The sequence below is a fragment of the Caretta caretta genome, chromosome 28 (assembly GCF_965140235.1).
Source record: "Caretta caretta isolate rCarCar2 chromosome 28, rCarCar1.hap1, whole genome shotgun sequence".
NCBI classification, from domain to species: domain Eukaryota; kingdom Metazoa; phylum Chordata; order Testudines; family Cheloniidae; genus Caretta; species Caretta caretta.
The window spans coordinates 1,419,824-1,433,795 of record NC_134233.1 but is presented as its reverse complement, the minus strand read 5'-3'; the positions used below and the strand labels follow the sequence as shown (position 1 = coordinate 1,433,795).

The following is a 13,972-nucleotide window of genomic DNA, read 5'->3' as shown; positions in this document are numbered from 1 at the left end:
ACCCCCCGGGATTCCCCCTCCACCCCCCAACCTCTGGGCCCCCCATCTCCCCTAACCCTCCCGTGGAGCCCCGTCCCCTTAACCCATCCACGCGCGCTCCCGGCGGGTTGTATGAACGTTCCACGCGCGCTCCGGGCGGGGCGGGGGGTTTGTATGAACGTTCCACGCGCGCTCCCGGCGGGTTGTATGAACGTTCCACGCGCGCTCCGGGCGGGGTGGGGGGTTTGTATGAACGTTCCACGCGCGCTCCCGGCGGGTTGTATGAACGTTCCATGCGCGCGCAGGGCCGGGGTGGAGGCGGAAGCGGAAGCGGAAGCGGCGGCTCGGCCTGCGCTGGGGACACGGGGAGGTGAGTGGGGGGCCGCCCCAGGGGACCCTGAGTGGGGGCGGGGTGTCATTCGGGGCGCTGTGGGGTGAGGGGGAGAGTTGGGGGCAGTAGGGGAGGGGAGGGGGGCCGCATGGGGCTGTGACTCTGGTTGGGGGTGGGTAGGTGGGGGGCAGGGGGATGACTGGAGGGGCGGTTCGGGAGGAGCTGGCGATGCTCTGGGGGGGCAGGGGAACGGGGGGCTGGAGGACTGGAGGGGGATTCTAGGGGGCTGGCGATGCTCTGGGGGACGTCTGGCCGGGGGGCGCTGCAGGAGGGTCGGGGGGGCTGGAGGGGGATTCTAGGGGGCTGGCGATGCTCTGGGAGAGTTGGAGGGGGCAGGCGATGCTCTGGAGGGGGATTCTAGGGGGCTGGCGATGCTCTGGGGGACGTCTGGCCGGGGGGTGCTGCAGGAGGGTCGGGGGGGCTGGAGGGGGATTCTAGGGGGCTGGCGATGCTCTGGAGGGGGATTCTAGGGGGCTGGCGATGCCCTGGGGGGGGCCTGGGGGACGTCGGGACCGGGGAGAGGTGGGGGGAGCTGCGAGGGGAGGGCTGGTGGGCGCGGCGCACAGGAGGCTGGATTCGGGGGGGCCCCGGGGCGGGGAACGTGGGGGCAGGCGGCCCTGGACTCCCCTCTCTCTCCCCCCCCAGACCCATGGCGGAGCCGGCGCCCCCCACGGCAGAGCTGGCCCTGCGGCGCCGCCTGCCCCCCCGGCTGCCCCGGCGCCCGGGCGACGTCTACGTCAACATGAAGACGGACTTCAAGGCCCAGCTGAGCCGGTGCCAGAAGCTCCTGGGCCCGGCGGGCGGCTGCGCCGAGATCTGCATCCACGGCCTGGGCCTGGCCATCAACCGGGCCATCAACATCGCGCTGCAGCTCCAGGCGGCCGGCGCCGGTGGCCTGCGGCTGGCCGCCAACACCTCCACCGTGGAGCTGGCCGACGGGCTGGAGCCCCAGGGCGACGAGGACGGGCGCCCGCCGCTGGCCCGGGCCCGCAACAACTCCGCCATCCACATCCGGGTGTGCCGGGCCTCGCCCCCGCCCTGAGGGAGCCGAGCCGGGGCGCGGAGCCTGGCCCCCCCTCCCGGCACGGAGCCTGCTCCCCGAAAGCCCTGCCCCGGCGCAGAGCCGGGCCCCAGAGCCTGGCCCCCTCCCGGCACGGAGCCTGCTCCCCGAAAGCCCTGCCCCGGCGCAGAGCCGGGCCCCAGAGCCTGGCCCCCTCCCGGCACGGAGCCTGCTCCCCGAAAGCCCTGCCCTGGCGCAGAGCCAGGCCCCAGAGCCTGGCCCCCTCCCGGCACGGAGCCTGCTCCCCGAAAGCCCTGCCCTAGCACGGAGCCGGGCCCCGGAGCCTGGCCCCCTCCCGGCACGGAGCCTGCTCCCCGAAAGCCCTGCCCCGGCGCAGAGCCAGGCCCCAGAGCCTGGCCCCCTCCCGGCACGGAGCCTGCTCCCCGAAAGCCCTGCCCCGGCGCAGAGCTGGGCCCCAGAGCCTGGCCCCCTCCCGGCACGGAGCCTGCTCCCCGAAAGCCCTGCCCCAGCACGGAGCCGGGCCCCGGAGCCTGGCCCCCTCCCGGCACGGAGCCTGCTCCCCGAAAGCCCTGCCCCAGCACAGAGCCGGGCCCCGGAGCCTGGCCCCCTCCCGGCACGGAGCCTGCTCCCCGAAAGCCCTGCCCTAGCACGGAGCCGGGCCCCGGAGCCTGGCCCCCTCCCGGCACGGAGCCTGCTCCCTGAAAGCCCTGCCCCAGCGCAGAGCCAGGCCCCAGAGCCTGGCCCCCTCCCGGCACGGAGCCTGCTCCCCGAAAGCCCTGCCCCAGCGCAGGGCCGGGCCCCAGAGCCTGGGCCCCAGAGCCTGGCCCCCTCCCGGCATGGAGCCTGCTCCCCGAAAGCCCTGCCCCGGCGCAGGGCCGGGCCCCAGAGCCTGGTCCCCAGAGCTTGGCCCCCTCCCGGTGCTCAGCCTGCTCCCCGAAAGCCCTGCTCCAGTGCCCCGGGACAGAGCCCCAGCACACAGATGCCCCTGGAGCCTGCCCCCACTGGCACAGAGCCGCCCCCACATCCTCCCCACTGGCATGGAGCCGCCCCCACGCCAACCTGTCTGGCTACATTCATATGGGGGGGGGAATCTTTAATCCCTTTCTGGACCACCCGCCACCACCCATCCACTCCCCTCCTCCCCACACCCAACCAAGACTGAATGCCTCCCCGAATTGGATGCCGGAGCCCGAGGGGATGCAGATTGTGGGGGGCACAGATTCTGACTTTGGGGTGTTGCGGGAGGCTGGGGAAAGCCGCCCCCATCCTTGCAGGGACCTGCCTCATGGCCTACATCTGTTGAACAATAAAAGCGACCAGGGTCTTGGTCAGCACTGGACTTGGGCCCCCGTGTGACATCACTTGGGGGGCACTGGCTGGCTCAGGGGGGCAGGGAACGGGGCCCGGGGCCTGTCCCTGCTGGTGGCCGGCAGCTCCAGGACCTCCCGCGGGGGGCCAGACCCTTCCTACCCAGGTCCGGTTCCTGGTACCAGCCTCGCCGCTTCATTCCCTGTGAAACCAGCCTCTAAACCCAGATCCCCCATGGCGGGGCATAAACCTGGGGGTCCGGATAGCAGCTCGCTGTAACCAGCCGCCCCGCCCCAGAGGTGGCCGCATCTCGGCGCCGGCCGAGGGGTCCCCGTATAAACCCCCAAGACAGGCAATGAGGTGGAAATTCCCAGAGTAAGAATCTAGATACAGTGACAGAGCTGAGCATAGAACCCAGGCGTCCTGGCTCCCAGCCCCCCCTGCTCTAACCCGCCAGCCTCCCCTCCCAGAGCTGGGGAGAGAACCCAGGCGTCCGGGCTCCCAGCCCTGACCCCGCCCGTCGCTGGCTGCGCGTGTCAGACACCTGGGCCAGAGGCAGAGCCCGCTCGGGGGGCAGGCTGAGTTTGGCAGCCCATGTGGGGCTGAGGGCCCCATGCCCAGCACTGGGTTGTGTGGAGCACCTGGCAGAGCTGGGATTGGGAGCCTGCATGATACTAGCGGGGGCTGGGTGGGGGGCAGGCGTCAGAGGGGGCCTGGATGGGGGGTTGGACTGGGGACAGAAGGGGGCGGGGCGGGAGGCAGGAGACATGGGAAAGCTGGGCCAGGGGGGCTTTCTCGGAGTCAGAAGGGGACTGGGTGGGGGGCCCGGCAGGGTCACTCGGGGGCTGGGCAGGGCACACGGGAGCTGGGTGGGCGACCCGTGGGGTCAGAGTGGGGCTCGGTAGGTAGGGGATAAGGGGGGTCCCAGCAGAGGCCATGGGGGGGCTGGGCCAGAGGTCACGGGGTCAGGGGATTTGGGGGCCTGGCAGAAGCCACGGGGGGCTGGCAGGGGACCCTGGGGGCCCAGCAGAGGGCATGGGGAGGCCAGGCAGGGCCGGTGCCCGCCCGCTCTGCCCTTTCCCCTGCTGCCCCCCGGTTGATGAGTGACCGGCCCTGGCGCCGGGGCCCGGCTCTGTTTGCCGAAGGCTACGGGGTCGATGGCCCTGGCAGCCCCACTCCCTGCAGCCCGGCACGTCTGCCCCGCTGTTATCCTTGGCCCAGGCCCAGCGTGGGTCAGCGGCCTGCAGCCGCCGGGGTGGGGGTCCTGCCACTGCCTCCCCCCACCCCACAAGGGGGGCTGGGAGCCAGGACTCCTGGGTTCTCTCCAGCATGGGGAGCAGGGTCCAGGGGTGGTGGATCCCTGCCTCCTGAAAGGCTCAGAGCGGGCCCCCCGCAGGGCTTTGGGCAGGGGGCAGCTGGATGGGGGGGCTCTCCAGGGGTCGCTCTCCCCAGCCAAGCCGTTCCACCTCCCTAAATATCCCCAGGCGTTCCCGTCCCGTCGGGAATGTCCCATCCTGTCCTAAGCTGGTACGCGCTGCTCTGAGCCCACTAGCCCTCCGCCCCACCCCAGAGGTGGGCACGTCTCCGCGCCGGGCGAGGGGTCCCCCTGTCACCGGCCGCCCCGCCCCAGAGGTGGGCGCATCTCAGCGCTGGGCGAGGGGTCACCGGCCGCCCCGCCCCAGAGGTGGCCGCATCTCAGCCCCGGGCGAGGGGTCACCGGCCGCCCCGCCCCAGAGGTGGGCGCATCTCAACGCCGGGCGAGGTGTCCCCGGGTCACCCGCCGCCCCGCCCCAGAGGTGGCTGCATCTCAGCGCCGGGTGAGGGCTCACGCGCCCCACTGGTGTGACAGACGCCTGGAGCCGCTGGCCAGCGTCAGCGTCTCGCAGACAATCAGGGCCCCATTGTTAGCGGCTTCCTCCCGCGCGGAGAGGATGGAAAATGAAGCGCTCGGTCCCTGCGGCTTCTCCAGGCAGCCCGACGCCTCTGCAGCCTGAACCCGGGTCGGAGACGCTCCCCTGGGGGGGATGGACGCACATGGGCCCCTGCGGGGACCCCCCAGCCCCGGCCTACGTGTAGCCTTCCAGGTCTGGAACCAGGGCCTGAGAGTGCGCGGTCGTGAACCCAGGAGTCCTGCCTCCCAGCCCCACTGCCCTCCCAGAGCCAGGGAGAGAACCCAGGAGTCCTGGCTCCCAGCCCCCCTGCTCTAACCACCAGACCCCAATCTCCACACAGAGGGCTGGGAGCCCGGACTCCTGGGTTCCATCCCCCGCTCTTCCAAACCCCACCCCACCTCCTGACGCCCGGGTGGGACTGACAGCTGCCACTCCAAGGCCCGGGGGGGCGGGGGGTGGGCTGGGCCCTTGGCCGCCCCTTGCGCCTGGCGACCTCGGGCCGCGAACCTGTCATGGCCTCATGGCGCCGGGCCAGGAGCCGACGTGCGGCCGCCCGCATGGCCCTTTCCTCGAAGACGCGGCCTCCGGCGCGGGCCTGAGGAAACCCCCCAGCTTCCGGCCCTTCCCCCCCACCCCCAGCCCGGGCTCTAAAGCGCCCGGCTCCGGTCGTGGCCCCCCGGCACATTCCTGCAGCCGGACAGGCTCCTGCGACCTCGGGAAGCAGAGTTCGGATGAAACATTAACTCCCAGCTTCGCTGCCGGCTCTGTGGAGGCACGGAGCAGCGGGGAGCCAGCTGGGGGCTGGGGGGCGCTTGGCTGGGGGCCGGATCCAGGCAGGCGATGCCCCCTCCGGAGTAGCCGGGACGTCTGGGGCCCGCGGCCTCGTGGATTGCACGCCGGGATGGGAGCCCGGGGCCCCCACTAGGCCGTGAGGCGATGCAGACTGGATATGGGGAGCTCTGGTGAGTCGCTCTGCCCCGGACGCCGGGGTCCTGTCCCACGGCGAGGGAGAGGGGGAGGAGGGGTCTCGTTCGCTGGAGGCTCACTAAAGATGCACCCCCACCCCAGAAATGGGGAACAGCCCCGAACCCCAGCTCCCTGAGCCAGCCGGGACCCCCCTCCCCCCATTCTGCAGCTGGATAGGAGGCGGCGCCCCCTAGTGGGGACCGGCCCCATGCCCCATTCCCCGCTGGCCCACCTCACTCACTTTGGATCAGGCTCCAGGGTGCAAGGACTAACATGGTCGGGTTCGGGGTCTGGGATACAGAGCCAGGGGGAGAACCCAGGAGTCCTGGCTCCCAGCCCCCCCAGCTCTAACCACCAGCCCCCACTCCCCTCCCACAGCCGGGGAGAGAACCCAGGAGTCTTGGCTGCCAGACCCCTTGCTCTAACCTACCAGACCCCATTCCTCACCTGGAGCCAGGGAGAGAACCCAGGAGTCCTGGCTGCCAGCCCCCCTGCTCTAACCCACCAGACCCCCCTCCCGTCCTACAGTCGGGGTGAGAACCCAGGAGTTCTGATTCACCCTACATACCCCCGTGTGTAGATCTGTGGGATGCAATGGGGGGGGAGGGGCTGTGAGGCAGGGTTGGGGGTGTGTGGATGGAGACAGATGGATGGAAAGAGGTGGGGGGCCACGCGGACCGTGTAGCTCTATGGGAGAATGCCAGGGGGCCCGCGCCCCTGACCCACAACCGGGGCCCCACTCCGGGTAGCCTCCTGTGGGGGGTCCAGCCGCAGAGCCAGGGGTGCCCGGTGGCTGGCGCCGGTTTGATGAGCAGAAGCTCTCTGAAGAGCGGCCAAGGCAGGAGCGTTTCAGGCACGTCTCCAGAAGTCACCCAGTCTGGCCGCTGGCGTAGGCTCAGGACCCTTCCTGGCAGCGCCGGCTGGGGAAACCGTGTCAGGAGGGTTCATGGCGCAAGCTCGGCACCGGGCTGCCAGGGAAAGCAACCAGGTGATTTGGGCTGAAGCCGAGAGACCGGGGTTGGGGGGGCTGCCCGGGAGCTCCCTAGGACGAGAGGCCGACGAGTTCCAGCTCCGAGCGCCGGACCCGAAGCCTCCTTTGCCTCTGACCGATCTGAAACCGAAGCTGAAACTGGCGTCTTCCTGTGGCCGGTGGCCGAGGATGGGGAGCTCCTGGAAGGAGCGCGGGAGACCGGCTCGGCGGTTCGGGGACCGCGGCCGATGAGGGGAAGTTGAAAGAATCGGGCGTGTGAAGTCTAGCAGAGAGACAGCTGGTGCGGGGGGGTGGGTTTGGTGATCAGCTCTCCTCCACCAGGGTAGGATGGGAAGGCCCGGGATGTTTTTAAGACCAGGTTGGGGCACAGACCCCCTCCCTGGGACAAGCAAGGGTCGTTTATGCGACGAAGTGGGAACGTTTGGGTGAAGCCGGCCCGTGCCTCAGTTTCCCTCCTGTACGCTACACGGCGACCAAGAGACACAGGCGGGCAGGACAAACAGAGCCGCTGAGGACCTGGCCAAAACCGACTCGGCTCAACGCAAGGGGGGCCCCAGAGAGACGCCTCTGTGGCCTGGCTCCAGGGGCTGGGGGGCGGGACTGACAAAACCCTGGCAGAAATTGGGGGGAGGGGTGGGCCCACGCGTCGCCTCGGCATGGGGGCCTGCGTGACCCAGGGAGTCCGAGCCGATGGTCGCAGCGGTTCCCTGTCCACCTGGACCGAGCCACGCCGGGGAGGCCCAAACCGGCCACCAACAACCGCCGCCCCGGACTTTGCTGCCAAATTAGCTGGCTGCCAAATCAAGAGGCGGACACTTGGGGTGGGAAAATACCCGGCCCACGGCACAGACGCGAGGACGTCCATCCATCCTCCCGCCCGCGGCCGTACCGGAAGGCAGTGGCAACGTGCGGTCGACCCAAGGCAGCTCGTGGCGACCCGACTCTGGAAGCGTCGACCCATACATTTCGTTCTCGGCGCTCCCCCGCCCCCTGTCCGAGCAGCGTAGACGCGCAGCCGAGGAAGCTAATTCGACCCCCGGGCCCTGCTGATGCCGCACGGCTCCCGGCAACGGCGACCGGCTGTCGGGAGCCGTCCCACCGTGCCCCCTGCAGGAATCACGTTGCGGAGACGGCATTACTGCATGTCGACGTAAGGTAGGTCAGCCTCACGTGGTAGCATAGACGTGGCCCAAGACAGTCGCTGACTTCTCCATGGGCATCAAGTTCTCTCCAAAGCCTACATCACGAGAAGACCTCTTGGCACCTTAATTATGGCTAATATTTGTCTTGTCTTTGAGGGCCAAACCCAACAACCAAGAGAAAGCAGCAGGATGCGGTAAGATTTCCGGCCTTATGCGGGAACCGGTTGCGTTGGGAGAACGGTGGAAGACGCCAACGGGAAAACCGAGCGACGAGACCAACGGGGATGACCAGAGGCAAGCCTACCATGAGCGCCACGAAGAGTTGGAAGATCTAGGAAGCAGAGTGAGGAACCAGTCTTGGGGGAGGTCGGTTGCGTTGGCGAAGAGGGACGCTAAAGGTTTTATCAGGAGAAACCTCACCCACCTACTGGAGAGCCGCTTCGAGGTCCATCTGAGCTTGAATCAAGAGTGAAGGCCGTCTTCACTAGGATTGTCCAAGTCTATGCTGCCGCCGAGAGCCATCGATGCTCATGACCGCACGGGAAAAGATTTGCTCCTTTGGAAGGGCACCAAAAGCGTCCTCAAAAAGCCCACCACTCGCGGAAAGAAAGCGCATGATGGAGGAGCCCGGGAACTCCTCCTCTTGGGACGATACAATCAACGCAGGACTGGAAAGACAAGGAGCCAGGCCCGTAATGAAAGGAGATTGGCTCCGGGTATGGATGTTTGCTCCAAATCAAGTGTGGAGAATTTTTAACTCACGTTCATTTGTCTGAATTCGCTCTCCCCCCCACCCCGCCCCCGGTCACGGTACCGCCACCGATCGGCTCCTCGGGAATTTCCAAGCCGCTGGTTCAGTGAGGCCCGATGGAAGGTCTCCTCCCTGCCTCACGGGGGGCAGGAGCTGGAAAGGGGGGATGCAGGGATTTGCACCATGACCGCGGGGAGCTGGTGGAAGTAGCGGGCGGGTGGAAGTAGCACGTAGACGGGTGTGGGGGACCGGACGGACAGACGGGAGGATGGGCGTGTGTGGGGTTCGGTGGATGGATGGATGGAGGGAGGGAGGGGTGGAAGGAGGGAGTGTGTAGGGATGGAGGCTGGGATGGAGGAGTGTGGGGGGATGGATGGAGGGATGGATGGAGGGAGGGGTCCCTCTGTCTCACAACCGTCTCCCCCACCCAGGGCTCTGTGCTTTGCCGTTGTTACTGCTGGGACTCGCTGCACTAACTTGCCCCTCCCCGCTGCACCCCATTTGCGATGCTCGAGTCATGGAGAAATTCATCAAGGAGGCCAGAGACACTGAGAACGCCATGGTACGTTCCCACCCACGTCAGCCCCAAGGGAGGGGTCCCCGGGTCACCCGCCCCCCTGCCCCAGAGGTGGCCGCGTCTCGGTGCCGGGCGAGGAGTCCCCGGCTCCCCGGCCGCCCCGCCCCAGAGGTGGCCGCATCTCAGCGCCGGGCCAGGGGTCCCCGGGTCACCCGCCGCCCCGCCCCAGAGGTGGCCGCTTCCCGGCGCCGGGCGAGGGGTCCCCGAAGAACCAGCTCCATGGTGTCAGGCGGTTTGGTCTCGTTACAGGAAGGTTGTACAAATTCTTGCAACTTATCAGAAGTTCTCACGGTGCCCGACACGAAAGTTAATTTTAACGAGTGGAAGAAAATGGACGTGAGTCTGAACGGGGTTGGGGGAGGTCTGAGCCAGGAGGGGGCTGGGGGTCTGATCTGGGGGGAGCTGGGTTGGGGGGACAGGGGGTCTAATCTGGGGGTGCTGGGCTGGGGGAGCCCGGGGATCTGACCCTGCCCTCCCTCCCCAGAGGCAGACGCAGGCGGCGGAGGTGTGGGGGGGGCAGGCCCTACTCTCGGCCGCCGTGCTCCGGGCCCGGGACCTGGTCCCCGACCCGTCCCTGAGCCAGCAGCTGGGCCGCACCTACAGCAACCTGCGCAGCGTCACCCAGATCCTGCGCAGCCACAACGCCCAGGTGAGGGGCACCGGGGGGCAAGGGGGGTGAACAGAATGACGGGCGGATGCTGCGGGTGACTGGACAGATGGATGGACGGTCGGACGGATGGAAGGATGGACGGACGGCTGGAGGGATGGACGGGCAGATGAACAAATGGATGGATGGACGGATGAATGTGTGGATGGATGGACGGTCGGATGTGTGGATGGATGGACGGACGGACAGATGAACAAATAGATGGATGGATGGATGGATGGAGGGACGGACGGATGAACAAATGGATGGATGGACAGATGGAGGGATGGATGGATGAATGTGTGGATGGAGGGATGGACGGATGGATGTGTGGATGGATGGATGGAGGGACGGACGGATGTGCGGATGGATGGAGGGACGGATGGATGTGTGGATGGACGGATGAATGTGTGGATGGAGGGATGGATGAATGTGTGGATGGAGGGACGGACGGATGTGCGGATGGATGGACGGACGGATGGATGTGTGCATGGATGGATGAATGTGTGGATGGAGGGACGGACAGATGTGTGCATGGATGGACGGACGGATGGATGGATGGAGGGACGGACGGATGAACAAATGGATGGATGGACAGATGGAGGGATGGATGGATGAATGTGTGGATGGAGGGATGGACGGATGGATGTGTGGATGGATGGATGGAGGGACGGACGGATGTGCGGATGGATGGAGGGACGGATGGATGTGTGGATGGATGGATGAATGTGTGGATGGAGGGACGGACGGATGGATGTGTGGATGGATGGATGGAGGGACGGACAGATGTGTGCATGGATGGACGGACGGATGGATGGATGGAGGGACGGACGGATGAACAAATGGATGGATGGACAGATGGATGGATGAATGTGTGGATGGAGGGATGGACGGATGGATGTGTGGATGGATGGATGGATGGATGGATGGATGTGTGGATGGAGGGATGGACGGATGTGCGGATGGATGGACAGATGGATGGATGAATGTGTGGATGGAGGGATGGACGGATGGATGTGTGGATGGATGGACGGATGGATGGATGGATGGATGTGTGGATGGAGGGACGGACGGATGTGCGGATGGATGGACGGATGGATGTGTGGATGGAGGAATGGATGGACGGACAGACAGATGAATTTGTGGAGTGGGAAGAAACACTGTGGGGGGATGGGTGGACAGAGGGGTAAATGTTTCCCATAAAAGTGACCCCTCTAAGCGCCCCCCCATCTCCCCTAGGTGGAGCCGGCCCTGCCCCCAGCCCCGCCCCCCACCCTCGGCATCCAGACTCTGGCCAAACTCCTCAGCGTCCACTCCAACTTCCTGCGGGGGCGGGTCAAGCTGTTCCTGACGGACGCCTGCCGGCCCGACACCAGGTGAGGGGCTCCCGCCCAGCCCCGACCACCACAGCACTCCGCCCTCTCCCCCCCTCAGAACCTTCCTGGCGGCAGATGATTGACAGCCACCAATCATCCGCCCACCGGACAGCCGACATGGAGCCTCAGGAAAATCTCACTCAGTGACTGACAGCTGTCAATCATCCCAGAATCCTGGCTTACAGCAAGGAAGAGGGGGGTTTAAACTTTGATGGGTGACTGACAGCTGTCAATCAGCCCCCAAACCAGACTGCCTGGACTGTCGCCATGACATCAGAGGAGAAATACGAGGATGACTGACAGCTGTCCATCAGCCCTGGCACGGCTCGACGCACCGACTGGATCCCCCCGACACCCAGCGGGAAATTACATCAGTGGAACTGACAGCTGTCTGTCTCTGAAGACTAGTATCCGGGGGTGGGGTGGGCAGGTGAGGAGTCCGTGCATAACCAGCCGCCCCGCCCCAGAGGTGGCCGCATCTCAGCGCCGGGCGAGGGGTCCCTGTGTCACCAGCCGCCCCACCCCAGAGGTGGCCGCATCTCAGCGCCGGGCGAGGGGTCCCCGTGTTACCAGCCGCCCCGCCCCACAGGTGGCCACATCTCGGCGCCGGGCGAGGGGTCCCTGGGGCGCCCGCCGCCCCGCCCCAAAGGTGGCCGCATCTCACTGCCGGGCGAGGGGTCCCCGGGTCACCAGCCGCCCCACCCCAGAGGTGGCCGCATCTCACTGCCGGGCGAGGAGTCCCCGTGTCACCAGCCGCCCCGCCCCAGAGGTGGCCGCATCTCGGCGCCAGGCGAGGGGTCCCCGTGTCACCAGCCGCCCCGCCCCAGAGGTGGCCGCATCTCAGCGCCGGGCGAGGGGTCCCCGTGTCACCAGCCGCCCCGCCCCAGAGGTGGCCGCATCTCGGCACCGGGCGAGGGGGCCCCATGTGACCCGACGCCCCGCCCCAGAGGTGGCCGCATCGCAGGGCCACTGGAGAAGGGGGACTGGGCTCGCTGACGGCTGACGATCCCCCGGACGCGTAGGGAGCCTGGACACACAAATCTCTCAGCACTGTTTGAAACAGCGACACGGCCAGAGACTCGGAGGCCGACGCGGCGGGGGCCACAGAGTTTATATTTGATGTTAAGTTAAGGTGGAAACTATTTCGTGTCTGTCTCGTCTCTGCTAAGGGAGGGAGAGGCTGGGGTAGAGGGGCCTGTCCCGTCTGTGGGGACGCCTGCTCCCCTCCAGCCCCAGGCCGGGGAGTGGCTGGCTCGGGGGGGCGGGGAATCGGGCCCGGGGCCCGTTAGCAAGGCAGCAAGATGGACTTGGGAACGAACTGGCAGGACTCCTGGGTTCTCTCCCCGGCTCTGGGAGGGGAGCGGGAGCTGGTGGTTTGGAGAGGGGGGCTGGGAGCCAGGACTCCTGGGTTCTCTCCCATGGTATCACCCATTGAGCCCTACTTGCCCTCCTGGGTGTCCCTGTGTTTGGCAAAAGATGGTTTCAATCCCCCCCCCCCCCAGACACACACATAGGATCAAAGCTAAGAACTTGGGGGCAGCGGTAGGATTTGGGGGGGGCGGGGCTAGAAACGGCCAAGACTCTGGGTGTGACTCGTTTGCTGCCCTGAACGATGCAGGTCACCCCTGGACATTCGCAAGCCGGGGGAGGGAAACCGGACCGGAGCAGCCCCACCCTCCATGGAAAGCGTTAAGTGGGGAGGGGGGAGGCGGAAGACCTGGGGGGGGGGCGGCCCTCCCCTCCCCCCATCCTCAGGCGAGGGAGGGGTAATTCGGGGCAAGGAATGAAAACTGGGGTTGGGGGTGGGGGGCTTTGAAAGGGGTTAAAATCCATCCGTACAGGGTGTGTGGATGGACGAAGGTGCCTCCCCCATGGATCCCCCCCGAGCACCGCACCCCCTAGCGCCCCGAACCCGCCTGCCGGGGGAGAGCGCCCCCTGCCGAGCCCCCCGCCCCACTCCCTGCCCCCCAGCACCCCCTAGTGCCGCCCTGGGGCCAGCCCCACCTGCCCGGGGAGAGCGCCCCCTGCCGAACCCCCCGCCCCACTCCCTGACCCCCAGCACCCCCTAGTGCCGCCCTGGGGCCAGCCCCGCCTGCCGGGGGAGAGCGCCCCCTGCCGAGCCCCCTGCCCCGCTCCCTGCCCCCCAGCACCCCCTAGTGCCGCCCTGGGGCCAGCCCCGCCTGCCCGGGGAGAGCGCCCCCTGCCGAGCCCCCCGTCCCGCTCCCTGCCCCCCAGCACCCCCTAGTGCCGCCCTGGGGCCAGCCCCGCCTGCCCGGGGAGAGCGCCCCCTGCCGAGCCCCCCGCCCCGCTCCCTGCCCCCCAGCACCCCCTAGTGCCGCCCTGGGGCCAGCCCCGCCTGCCCGGGGAGAGCGCCCCCTGCCGAACCCCCCGCCCAACTCCCTGCCCCCCAGCACCCCCTAGTGCCGCCCTGGGGCCAGCCCCGCCTGCCCGGGGAGAGCGCCCCCTGCTGAGCCCCCCGCCCCGCTCCCTGCCCCCCATCACCCCCTAGTGCCGCCCTGGGGCCAGCCCCGCCTGCCAGGGGAGAGCGCCCCCTGCCGAGCCCCCCGCCCCACTCCCTGCCCCCCAGCACCCCCTAGTGCCGCCGTGGGGCCAGCCCCGCCTGCCCGGGGAGAGCGCCCCCTGCCGAACCCCCCGCCCCCCTCCCTGCCCCCCAGTGTCCCCTAGTGCCGCCCTGGGGCCAGCCCCGCCTGCCCGGGGAGAGCGCCCCCTGCCGAGCCCCCCGCCCCACTCCCTGCCCCACAGCGCCCCCTAGTGCCGCCGTGGGGCCAGCCCCGCCTGCCCGGGGAGAGCGCCCCCTGCCGAACCCCCCGCCCCCCTCCCTGCCCCCCAGTGTCCCCTAGTGCCGCCCTGGGGCCAGCCCCGCCTGCCCGGGGAGAGCGCCCCCTGCCGAGCCCCCCGCCCCACTCCCTGC

At 68.3% G+C, this 13,972-nt stretch overlaps 2 protein-coding genes across 3 annotated transcripts; both read left to right on the top strand.

Moving 5' to 3' along the window:
* Positions 1 to 240: 240 nt before the first annotated feature.
* Positions 241 to 2,730, top strand: POP7 (POP7 ribonuclease P/MRP subunit). The gene is made up of 2 exons (XM_048833643.2): positions 241 to 349; positions 1,016 to 2,730. The coding sequence occupies exons 1-2, from the start codon at positions 273 to 275 to the stop codon at positions 1,410 to 1,412; spliced, it is 474 nt and encodes a 157-aa protein (XP_048689600.1). The 5' UTR covers positions 241 to 272; the 3' UTR covers positions 1,413 to 2,730.
* A 2,063-nt stretch (positions 2,731 to 4,793) lies between these two features.
* On the top strand, positions 4,794 to 12,182 carry EPO (erythropoietin). Of its 2 annotated transcripts, XM_075124044.1 has the most exons (5): positions 4,794 to 5,553; positions 8,873 to 9,003; positions 9,268 to 9,354; positions 9,503 to 9,667; positions 10,904 to 12,182. In XM_075124044.1, exons 1-5 carry the CDS (start codon positions 5,541 to 5,543, stop codon positions 11,042 to 11,044), a joined length of 537 nt encoding a protein of 178 aa, XP_074980145.1. In that variant the 5' UTR covers positions 4,794 to 5,540; the 3' UTR covers positions 11,045 to 12,182. The 2 variants fall into 2 exon arrangements, with proteins under 2 accessions (XP_074980145.1, XP_048689597.2); XM_048833640.2 differs by lacking the exon at positions 4,794 to 5,553 and having other exon boundaries at positions 7,028 to 9,003.
* The last annotated feature ends 1,790 nt before the right edge of the window (positions 12,183 to 13,972 follow it).

Excerpts from the sequence above, each read along its gene's own strand:
- EPO (XM_048833640.2), top strand. The coding sequence starts at position 8,815 with ATGGAGGGATGGATGGAGGGAGGGGTCCCTCTGTCTCACAACCGTCTC. Across the intron at positions 9,004-9,267 it reads GAGACACTGAGAACGCCATG|GAAGGTTGTACAAATTCTTG; the intron begins GTACGTTCCCAC and ends GTCTCGTTACAG. Across the intron at positions 9,668-10,903 it reads TGCGCAGCCACAACGCCCAG|GTGGAGCCGGCCCTGCCCCC; the intron begins GTGAGGGGCACC and ends CATCTCCCCTAG.
- POP7 (XM_048833643.2), top strand. The coding sequence starts at position 273 with ATGCGCGCGCAGGGCCGGGGTGGAGGCGGAAGCGGAAGCGGAAGCGGC. Across the intron at positions 350-1,015 it reads TGCGCTGGGGACACGGGGAG|ACCCATGGCGGAGCCGGCGC; the intron begins GTGAGTGGGGGG and ends CTCCCCCCCCAG.